The 12,537-nt window shown below is 37.7% G+C and overlaps 1 protein-coding gene across 1 annotated transcript; it reads left to right on the top strand.

Annotated features, from left to right (window-relative positions):
• The first annotated feature begins 376 nt into the window (after positions 1-376).
• Positions 377-11,594, top strand: LOC149288377 (putative E3 ubiquitin-protein ligase RNF144A). The gene is made up of 7 exons (XM_089491907.1): positions 377-511; positions 4,247-4,351; positions 4,932-4,992; positions 8,449-8,656; positions 9,783-9,930; positions 10,647-10,736; positions 11,463-11,594. The coding sequence occupies exons 1-7, from the start codon at positions 377-379 to the stop codon at positions 11,592-11,594; spliced, it is 879 nt and encodes a 292-aa protein (XP_089348033.1).
• The last annotated feature ends 943 nt before the right edge of the window (positions 11,595-12,537 follow it).

The raw sequence follows: 12,537 nt of genomic DNA, 5'->3' as shown, positions 1-12,537 counted from the left end.
GTATCATTTTTAATGCTGTCCGCCGGACCGTGTTTTTCAGTAAAAGTTAATTATTTTATACTTCAGTTTCCAAGTATTTGTAACTGTTGCTAGGAATTGAAAACGGGGACATCTGGGGAGGAAAGGGTCGGAGGAACTATCTCTCCTAAACAATGATACTTGGGAGGTATGTTTTATCTCATCAACCAGTGTCTGTCACCAGTTTCCTTTATTGTTTTTATTTTCATGCCTCATTGTTTTACTTTAAAGCTAGGATTCATGCTTTTGGCCCCATAAAAAAACTCTTAATATTTATTGGCTTAAAAGTTCTGACAGCATGGTTGTCTGATATTGATCAAAGTTGTGCAATATTCATATAATTCCAGACTGATCTGCCATGACTACAGCAAGATATAGGCACACGTGGGATTTGGCCCTGGATCCGCTGGTTTCCTGCAAACTTTGCCTTGGAGAATATCCAGTGGAACAAATGACCACCATAACAGAATGCCAGTGTGTCTTCTGTACACTGGTTGGTATATCTTTTTCTATCTCAGTAAATGTAGCTAAAACAATGTGAATTGTATTTTATATTGCCAATTAAGTTTTTTTTTTTGTTTGTTTGTTTTTAATTAACAAATGAATCTGTTTTTTGCAACGGCAGTACCTAAATCAGTGTCACCCACCTAATGTCACACTAGGAATTGTACCCTAAAAGTTGTTAGAGGTTCCCAGTTATTGTTTACTTGTAATGTAAAAAAATGGCATGAAAGTTGTATCTTACAATAATTACTAAAAAGAAAGAAAGTTCATTAGATTGAAATATTTTCTGCATTACGTTGTTTATGTATCTTTTATAAAAGGACATTAGCCTATGCGGCCTCCAGCCATACTTTTTAGGAGAAGCTGCAGTGCCTTCTCCATAGTCCTGTTTCCTCATGATTGATTGGCTGAATGCTGTAGATAATAGTTTTCAAACAATATGTCTAATAGTGCCTTAAAAACCTGCAGACCTTCATGTGACCTTGATACATTATCAACAAAGCCTACTACTGAAGCATTTATTTACACTGTAGCTAATGCATTTTATTTATTCTGTGTGACCTCCCAATGTAAGCTAAGTGAAAATATAATCCTTACATATATTTTAAAAGACTGTTAATTAACTGTAAATGTCTTCACACGTTAAATGGTAACGCCTCGGAATATGATCTGTCTGCCTGGATCATCAGTCTCATTTGTTCTTCAGAGAAGGTGTTGCTAAGCAATGTCAGAATAGTATTTATGAATCAGCTGCCTATTGTTAGAGTGAGGAAATCAATAATTCACAGAATTAATAATATTCATGTTATTTGGTCAAGTGGGTAGATGTACTGATGTAGAGAAATAGTCAGTAGTATCGTGTATCATGAAGAGCCAACTCTATTGAGCTACAATGGCTAGGCTGGCCCCGTATAATCTGTAATTAGAGTAACATTCCATCCCTACTATTAAGTAAAGTGCACACATTGAAGTCTATTGGTCTAGAAAAGGAGACTTCTCATTTTCCTCCTCTCCCGCCTGACTCTATTGAAAGCAGGTGTGATGGGTTCACACCTTTCCTCCCATGTAATGTCTTAAGAACAGGTTATTCTCCACCCTAAGTGATAAATTACCAAATCTAAATTTTATACATGTGGATAGGTCTCACATTCAATAAATGAAATCGTGAGCACAATTATAAGAGAGGACTGAGAATTCAATATAGTAATTACTTATATATTAAAGATCACAAAAATGACATAAATCCAAAATTAAGCAGAATGTAACATAGAATGCTTATTAAAACTTAAATGCATAAAAAATAAACATACCATTCAGTCTTGATACAAAGTCTAGCTTCAGTCTCGGTCTGCCCCACATTATAAACAAAGTATAGCCTTCCCGGACAGGCGCTGTAGCTCTTCCATTAAAATAAATGGGAGAAGAGTCAGCCAATCACCTCTATGTTAGCTGCCATTCATAATGCATAGTGAAAGTGGTGAGATGATGATTTAACTCATCTGGAAATTCTGGTCTAGAAGCTATGTCTGTGGTTCTTCTTCCAAGGAATAAATCTCATAATAAACCCACAATAAATTCCCCAGAAGGTGAAGATGAGTTGGGCGTCTTTGTTTTTGGACATTAGACTTTTAACTTATCAGACCTAAGCCAGGGTCTCGTATATAATTCTCCTTTCCATTACTTCTAGAGCACATCCTTAGAGTACATCCTTAGAGTACATCCTTAGAGTACTCCATTTCTAATACCAATTGTTTTTGTTTTATAAATGAGAGAAACCATAAGACTAAATCAGATATGTCACATCACACGTATCTGCTAATAAACATGTTTTGGTCTGTGGCAGAATCGTGTGCTTTATTTTTCGCTTTGATCAATAGTTTGAGCGGGATAAATAATCAGTGATGTGTGATTAGTCCTGAACTGTTCCTCAGACACGCCAGGAATTTGTGGGCTGGTGCCTGATATATATGAAAATAAAAACCGCAAGGTCCTTGCCTTCAGGGTGGACATTAGTCAGCTTTCCAACTTGCCAGCCAGTAATTACCAAACCGCATATATATTCTGAACTGTGACCCATAATAGGTAGAACCAAATATGAGTGGATTATCGGAATCCTGGGCCAAGTCAGGACTGTCTTGATGTTCTTCGATGTTCAGGAGATATACCCTTAGAACTCAAAGCCAATTGATTGAATGTGCACATTTCTGATAACTCAAATGTTTTGGCATGGTTTAGACCATGATGGGGTGAAGGAAATGAGCTGGATATGTCCCCCATGTCCTTGTTCTGCGTATAATGATGTGCGGTGGTGGTGTAACCCTGAGAATGTTCCCAGCGCCTGCTGCGGTAACACAATGATAATTTCAGCTCTACAATTTCTGCATCGTTATGATTATCAGATTGACACGATGTGAGCCGATGATAAAAAGCACTTATTTTATGTGTGGCTATCATTGAGTCATTATGATCACACGAACAGATTACCGCAAAAACAAAATCTGTCCCTGTCTTTTAATGCATGAATTCTGCTGCCAGATGTCTGCTCACTTAATGAAGCAATTATATCCTGAAACCAGTGTGTGTGTGTGTGTGTGTGTGTACACATACACGTAATCCCACAACACTCCTTGGGTAAAATAGTCTCGCATATTTAGAAGATGAATACTGCCAATTCTTATTTTACAAGAATTCCGAGATCTTATTGAGGGGGGGGGGATAATGCACAAACTCATTTTTATTTTTTTATTCAAGAATATTAGTTAGTCTTCAATAAAAAAAGAATTCTAACTTTTGTTACTTGTTTTAACCTGTTTCTGTCTTTAGAAGTTTAATAAGGTTTGCTCCACATAATAGCTGGTAAAAGACACTTGTTTGTCACATCTTCTAGATTAATACAGCACGTGTCCCCCTTGATTTGGTTCATACTTCATAACCATCAAGTTTTGCTCGGGAATTTCGTGCACTGTCCCACCAAGCTGCCCCGCTTTTGCAGGCAGTAGGTATTATGGGCTGGTTGGGAAGAGCCTCTGATTTCCCCCTGACCAGCTCAGGAAGCTGTTAAATGAATGGAGGTCTGTGCTTTTACAGTATAGACCTCTGTCACAGCTCCCACGTGGCCACCTCACAAAGCCCTGAAGCTCAGTGCCACGGGTTGGTAGGCCATAAGTCCCACCCAGGCCCTGCCTATGGCTACACCCCGGCAAAGCTTTCCCAGTTTGGACACCTGAATTTGTGGTGCGATCCTGGCCTGGGGTCAGCACACCGGAAGGCGGAAACCACTTGAAGGAACAGTCATGCCAATTTTTTTCCTCCCTGTTTGGCTGACACTGGCATACTAGCCTTTTTGACGGGTGCCCATGCCAAAAAACACAGGGTGCTACTGCGTTCAAGCAAGGAATGTGCACAGGGACCCAGCAGCTGTCGGCAAGGAACCAAAAAGTATCTCTCGCTGAGAGATTGTTTGCTTACAGATGCATATCGGTTCTAGGTATAATAGAAATATATGTCAATTGTCAAGTCCGTAGGTTTAAGTGTTTCATGTCAAAAGGTGTTATTTCATGTGGATGATGCTTTTGTTCTGCTGCTTAATAACTAGTTCATGACATGTATTCATTTTATAATATTTTGGCATATTTATAATGTGTGTGTGTGTGTGTGTGTGTACTAATATTAATATTGCTATGCAATTTCTCAGATCTGTTCTCATTTTTGTATTTTGTAACAGTGCTTGAAACAATACATTGAACTTCTAATCAAAGAAGGCTTAGAAACTGCAATTAGTTGCCCTGATGCTGGCTGTCCAAAGAGAGGGCACTTACAAGAGAATGAGGTGAGTAAAAAAAATAAATAAAAATAAAATAAGAGTAGACTATATTCAACAAAATATTTCATGAAGCATATTTCATGTGCTGGAATGTATAACAATAAAAATATAAACAATGTTGTTACTAGTACCGCACTTATATGATCTCTCTCATCCGCAACTCTATAAATAGAATATTTGTTAAAAAAAATCAGGAGAAATTCTTCCAAAAATATTTGGTTAAATGGTCAGACATCTAATCAGAAGAGAACGACTATGTACATCGGATTCATTTTAATGCTTTGTTAATTAATGTAAAGTGTTAATATTTTATGTATGTTTTTTTTAAAAATAAACATATTTGTAACTTTGAAACTTGCCTTTCATCTACTGCTTTTAGTTTCTAAAATTGTTCATGCTAAATTCTTATAGTCCCTTTAACCACAGCCTGCGTTTTGTTTTAAAATAGCACAACACATGTTCACAGGCACGGTTTTGTCCGAAACAACTTAAAAAAAAAGTATTAATTTGGGCAAATAGTAGCATAAATACCATGTAGGGTCATTATATGCACTTACATTGTTTTCCTTTATATCTTTTATAACAGATTGAATGCATGGTTGCTTCTGATATAATGCAACGGTATAAGAAGTTGCAGTTTGAGAGAGGTATGTATCGCTGTAAATAGATGGGTAATAAAAAGCGGAATAAATGATGTACTGTATGCCATTTATTTTAATTTGTGATTAAATGAATGTGTGCATCAAAACACATTTCTAATTGTTTTTTATTAATGTCAACCCCTTGAGGCCTCCATATTGTACTCCTGTTAGTAAACAGTTAATTTACTGATGAAGATATTAACATAAACATGAATTTATTTAAATAAGAGGGTATTTCTTATGATTCAGGCTGACTTGATATATTCATATTAAATGTATAATGAACTTTTAGAATGATTTCTTATTTTGTAATGTTTTACAGGAACAAACTTACTTACTTGCTTACTTGTGCTAAATGATATGTTTAAGAACTCTTTATTCCAGTTCGCCATGCCTGCTGCTTAATACAGTCATTCAATTTAACATTTGAAAGATTTAAATAATATGCTAATAGTCCTGTGGGTTTCAAACAGTGCTGGTTTTGTTTTTAAATATTTGTTCTAGTAGAACCTGAATCGAACCAAATAAAAAATACAAATGTAGTATATAGTGCCTATGGCGTCAGTTACTAAATGCATGTTTTTTTTAGTGAATTGCCCGTGTGTATGCATTCCACGTACCCATCTAGAGTTATTGTATGCAATATCATTTAATCTTTTCACATGTGCATAGGTTTTGTGAATTGAAAATGTGCCTGATAGTGTCTTTTCCTCTTATGTGATATGGCAATCATGGGGACTCCTGTTTATTCCGTGTATTCACCAAAATGGGAGGCTGAAGGAGAGGTGGACCAACCCCAGTGAGCTTCCGCTGCAAGAAGGGCTGAGCTGGCCCTGTGTAATGCATAGCTACATCTTACAAGGAAACCCTAAACGCTACAATGAGTATAAAAACAGCAAAAATGTATTTGGGTATTAAATTCTGCACATTTTTCTTCTTCTAAAAGCCATACGCTGTTACACAAACAAATGTTAGTAAACTCCAGTTCTAACTGTACCCGTTAAAACTGATGTGCCCATCTTTGGCCGTGTTGAATGCTGAGAGGTATGATGCGATATCAAGATGATATGACATTGGTAAAGATGATACAGTTTCTGGTCACGCATCAGAAAACTACAACTGAACGCATAATAGAATCAACTTGTCCTTTAACCCCTTCACTACCAGGGGTTTTAATTAGTTAAATTGGCAGAAAATACACCCAGAATTTAACAATTCAGGTGTCTTGATTTTAGAAATACTTCAGTTGTATAGAATTTCTAGACTTTGGGTAGCTATAAGGCACATATTGTTAGTGTGCATGGCTGATTAAAAACTTGTGGGTGTCCCCCCCCCCCCCCCCCATTCAGTATCCTGGGTTTATAACGGAGATTTTGAACAAAGGCACCAAATACCCCCCAAAAGTACACATTTCTGTGTAAAAGACAATACTGTACACCTAATTCAAAATATCCCCATAAAAAGTATATATTTCTGTAAATGTCGCCTCCAAAGTTAGCCGTAGTAATAATTTCCTGCGGTTTGTTCGCCAACGCTTTTGCGCAGGTTATGTGTTATGACAGGGACATCCAGTAAAAACCGTTCAGCTGTATCTCCGTATTACAGAAATACCCCACATGCTTTTTGGGGGTTTTCTGGACATTAAAGGGCACAAATTGGAAGATGCTGGCAATATTGGGCTAGGATGTTTTGCTAGGTCTATGCTATATTTTGCATATGCATCTTAGCAGACCCCCGGTCAACATACTGCCGTTAAAGTATATATTTTTGTAAAGAAGACAACCCAAAGTATGTAGCTAGGACCTTCTGCACACTTGCCATTTAGCTGTTTGCCCACCAGTCACTTCCAAACGTAGACATAGCAATGATTTCCTGCGCTTTTTATCACCAACACTTTTGGTTTCTCTGATTTTTTTTTTGCAGATTACAGGAATAACCCACATGTATAGTTTTTTTTTTTATGTTATTTGCAGGACATAAACTAATTTATTTAGGATAGTTGCTCAGGATTTTAGTGCAGGTTATGTGGCAATTCAAGATACCCAAAATTTTCCCCCTTGTGGCTGACTCAAACACAAAAGAAAAACACTGTATAAAAAGAATGAATAATCTACTTTAGCATGATACGCCATAAAGGTACTATTGATGCAGCGTCTTGACAGAGAGGGACAGTTGTACATGGAGTCCTTCCCAATGACATTGTTAATTTTGTACAGCATGTACATGTTGAACATGGCAACCTGGGTCAGGTAAATGGCAACTTTTTTTATACCATGTTTAAACACCAGGTACAGTCATAGACGTTGATTGATGAGGTCTACTCCCCGATGTTTTTGTTGTAGCCGTTCATTGTGTATGGTGGAAAGAACAGGCACATCCTTTTTGTCTGTGTATGGAAAGGCCAGAATTTGTTCGTTACGCAAAGCGCTTGTGCCATGTTTTTGTTTGGGGTGACCTAACCGTGTGGGGGAACCTTTTTAAGGTTTTTTGGGTTTTTTGTGACCGTGCCACAGGCTGTGGTGTCAAAGAACTATGAAAAATTGAATAACTCTGGGCTGGTATAATAATTATCTATCCAGAGGTGGTAGTCTTTTTTCCAAAAAGGTCAAATGGTGGTCCCACACTATTTTCCCACTTGTGCCAACTGAGTCTTGGCAGTCAGGGGCCTTTGATGGGCTATACTGCCTGAAATGCAGTCTGCCATTGAACAAGGGAACTGATTAATATAGACATTTTGCCGAAATTTCTGAAAATTTGCAACAAAATACATTTATAATGGTCCTTAATTTATAAGGTCTGTCGAATTGTGGGTCACTTCTAGGGGGGCATTGGGCATTATTGTTGAAAAGAAGTCCCTGTTCATAATATGGGAGAAAAGAGGGGTTAATAAAACTGGCTATGTGCTCCAATAGGACTGTGTGGTGGGTCTCTTGTTTGTTTTTTATTTTATTTATTTTTTTACAAAAGACATCAAGGCCCCAAATTTTCTTTTTTCATATGGGTCAGTGGGGTGCCAGGTTTAACATCTGCTCTGTTGGTCAGCTGCCAGACACTAAGCAGAATAGATATTGTTTTGACAGCTCAACAGCTCAAAACAAGAATGGAGAAAAACACAAATAGGAGAATAAAATTGGTTCACTGGCATCAATATCACTTGTTATGCCAACATATTTGGAGGTACCTGGCAATGGTCAAAACTTCATTTTAGGGGGTGGAACCTGGGCATCAGCTTAATCTGACATAACGCTAGGCACTTCAGATATTGGCTCTAGTGGCCCTGAGAACACGTCACCCATGGCTGCTTTTTTAATGTTTGCTGGCACGTTACCTTAGCAGCTAACAAAAAGGCAGCAGTGACCTAACTGGTGTCCAAGACTATTGATACACTGACTGGTGTGCAAAGGCTACGCTGCAAATCAAAGTTATCACTCGGTAACAGGAATTATTTCTGTTACACCACAGAAGTGCTTCTGGATCCCTGCAGAACATGGTGTCCTTCATCGTCCTGCCAAGCCGTGTGCAAGCTTCAAGAAAAAGGACCACAGAATCCGCAGCTGGTGCAGTGTACCTCCTGCGACACCGAATTCTGCTCCGCGTGTAAGGCCAACTGGCACCCTGGCCAAGGATGTCAAGAAAACCTGCCGATTACTTTTCTCCCAGGAGAATCTAGGTAACCCACAACGCAGGTTTATAACTAATACTTGGCTGTCTCCTGGATAAACATTAAAGGGGTATAGTGGAATAGTTATATATAAAATAGGTAAGCGGTTAGATGAGTGTTCAAAGCAGTCTCACTAAAACCTATTACAAAAAAATAGTATTAACTTTACCTCTGTGTATTACTGCTGACCATCCATGAAACGTAAATGCAGAATACTCCTAATATATGCACATGGATAGAGAAATAACCTACTCGGTTATCAGCTAATCTGAAAATATTTCCTGGCCACTGCATTGTTTGATTGTTCGATTATGTTCCCGACATCCTTCTGCGATTGTTACTTGTTTCCAAGGAAATATATTCTTTGACACTTTTCACAAAGGAAAGAAAACTATAACTGATACAATCCAGGTTTCTGTTATATAAAAACATATTGCCTATATCTATGTATAATTATTTAACTTCGTGTCCACACCTCACCAAAGCTTACATCGCTCAAGGTAATAATGTTGCTTTTCACTATTTAATAATAATACAACCCTACATTTTCCAGAATGCTAGTTTCTAGATACACATACAGAGTTCCTCATAGAACTATGCTATGAGGACAGTTCCAGAATACAATTCTCCAAAAGATACAGATAGATTGCTAAAGATTCCAAAAACTACTCAGAAAGTCCTCCAATTTGATTATCCTCGGGTGAAGTTCAAAGATATAAACATCTCAATCTTCGGCCTGTCCATGACAATAACATTTAATAATTTATTTTTTTTTAAAAACAGGCAAAGTAAATATTTCCTTTCAGATCTCAGCTGGGAAATATCTAACTTGGTCTTAAGCTGTTAATAAGGATCTGACAGCCCAGTAAAATGTTAATACAATGATAATACAAAGATAGGCAAACTGGGGCTATAAAAAAAATCTACCTTCAACTCAAAGGGGGCTAGTGTCCTTAAGACATGGATTCCCAAGTGCTACTTAGATGATCTTTACGCCAACCACCATCCCCTTGTCCACTAGCCAACAATTATGAAATAAATGGTTCCCTTCAGCGATCACTAATTTTTAAACAAAGTCTGGGATTTAGCCTTAGATGAGTCTGAGCCTTAGACAACTATTTCATTTCTTTTTCAGCTCTGTCTTTAAAAGTGTTGAAGATGAGGTGCCAATTAAACGCTGTCCGAAATGTAAAGTTTATATAGAAAGGGATGAAGGCTGTGCACAAATGATGTGCAAGAACTGCAAGCATGCCTTCTGCTGGTACTGCCTGGAATCCCTTGATGTGAGTATACCGAGGACTACGCTCTTAGAGATGAGAACACATTGAAGAGTCTGCTATACATACGGGGTTATGGGTCGGTTAGCCAAGGATTAGATTAAAAACCATCACTAAACGATCTGCCATGTGCAAATTAACATTAAGAGCGTGGTTAGCGTCATGTAATCTTAACATAGAACAGGATAAGCATTCTTGGTAGCCATGCTTTTATTACACATTCCTTCCCCAATGCAATTCTTAGCGACAACATCACTCAAATTAACTGAATACACACAAAATGAGAGTTATTTCTCTGCACTTTATACAAACATCAATTTACTTGTCCTGGTTTCCAAACAGATTGTTATTTTATCTAGGAAATTGCAAAGGTCTGACTTTAGAAAGAAAGACGTTCTCATACAGTTAGCTGACACTTGAGCACTGCTGCAGAGTGATTTGAAAGACACTTCGTCGTGGGAACCGTTCGTGGCAGCGCTACACTCTTGAGCGTTGATACATTAGCACGGAATACAAGTCACAATAATGTTACATATCAGATCTTGTGGTGTGAACCAAGAGCTCCTTCATGCAGCTAAGCCAGAAATTGGATGCAGCCGTCTACTCCAAACACAAGAGTCTCAGAGCTCTTTTTATAATCCTAGCAACTGGTCATTTACTACTTTGCATACTCTCTTATTATTGTGCAATCCTTAATAACACAAATGTTTCTATTTTAATAGGATGATTTTTTGCTTATACACTATGATAAGGGACCTTGCCGAAATAAATTAGGTCATTCAAGAGCTTCAGTCATATGGCACAGAACCCAGGTTGGTAATTTTTTTTTTTTTTTTTTACACATTTTCTGTGCTGTAATATATTATTCAACCTACTCAACTACAACTAGTAAGTGTACACCTTCCTTGTGTAACATTAATTATTTCTTATGACGATTCTGTCGTGTTCCTAGACCTTGCTTTGTGCACCACTATGGGGACAAAAGTATTGGGACACAACTCTTCATTACTGAAATCGGGGGCTGGGCTAGGCCCACTGAAGGTAAATCGTATTGCTAAAGCATACTAAAACATTTTGGACAATGCTATGCTTCCAACGTTGTGAGAACAGTTTGGGGAAGGCCCTTTTCTATTCCAGCATGACAGCCCCAAGGTCCATAAAGACATGGTTGGATGAGTTTGACCTCTGGCCCCATCAAACACCTTTGGGATGAACTGGAATGGAGATTTTGAGCCAGGCCTTCTTGTCCAACACCAGTGCCTGACCTCACAAATGCTCTACTGGATAAAATCCCCACAGAAAATCTCGTGGAAAGCCTTCCCAGAAAAGTGGAAGCTGTTATAGCTGCAACGGGGGGAACCAACTAGATATTAATGTCTATGTATTAGAATGAAGTGTCATACAAGTCCCTGTTGGTGTAATGGGTGGGTGTCCCAATAATTATGTCCCTATAGTGTGTGTGTGTATACATATAGAACTATATATATATATATGTGTGTGTTTTTAAGTATGTGATATTTTTTTTTTCTCTCTTACAGGTTGTGGGTATATTTGCAGGATTCGGCTTACTGCTGTTAGTAGCATCGCCCTTCCTTTTATTGGCCACTCCATTTGTCTTGTGTTGCAAATGTAAATGTAGTAAGGGTGATGATGACCCTTTACCGACTTAATGCCAAATTACCCTAATGAGCTATATTGCACCTTCCCTAATAAAGGCTGAAGGATACACTACATACTGTATAGTAGCCTTCCATGCCTTATCCAGCTTTCAGAGACACATACAGTGCCATTATTGTAAGAATTATTGACCATAGAGTGGCTGATGTATTTCTGGGGTTACTGTGAAGAACTGGAGTGCTTGAAGAGATACCAAGAATGATCTTCTGAAGGCAAAGATTTAGTGTAGCCGGATGAAAAGACTCCATCATATGTCACATTATGCTCAAACCGTTAAATACTGTTGTTCTAATATGTCTAATTTACTTCATTTACATTCCTGCCCTATGTTTTATTCCATACATTTGGATTTAACTTTATAAGTTTAATATTGTCATCTATGTTTATTGTACTCTGGAAATGGTTAACGGCATAAGCTAGATAAAATGCTTTCTTTATAATCGGGTCAATAAGTACGCTGCCATTTAGTGGCACACAAGGTAACAAAACAACATTCCCAGTTTAGCAGAAGAATACCGGAGCAGTTTGTGTGTTCACGGCGAGATCATATTAATAGCACAGATTATGTGAATTGGGACCCAATTTAATAACAAGCATTATAATGCGATGGCAAACTATCCCATGGCAACCAAGACAAAAAAAATATGAATAGCACAGTGAAATACTAGTTGCCAGGACATCTTTGACATCTCATTAGTACTAATAATTAGAAAAGAGAACAATAAATATACAACAAAGAGAATGATATAAGTGAATGTAGTATCTATTCCATTCCAAACCAGTTGGAACGTGTAGAAAGACCGTTTTGGGTGTATATTAATTAAATTATATCACTTTATTTTCTTTTTAATTTATTTGGTTTTTTTTTATTTTTTTGCACATGTGCGAATCGTTAATGACCAAGCCTGTGATTTATTCCGGTGACATGTAGAAGAA

This window comes from Sceloporus occidentalis, unplaced genomic scaffold, assembly GCF_023333645.1.
Source record: "Sceloporus occidentalis isolate IW3139 unplaced genomic scaffold, rSceOcc1.0.p SCAF_52, whole genome shotgun sequence".
In the NCBI taxonomy this organism is placed as follows: Eukaryota; Metazoa; Chordata; class Lepidosauria; order Squamata; family Phrynosomatidae; genus Sceloporus; species Sceloporus occidentalis.
Note: the sequence above shows the minus strand (reverse complement) of the source record. Positions and strands in the feature narration are given on the sequence as shown.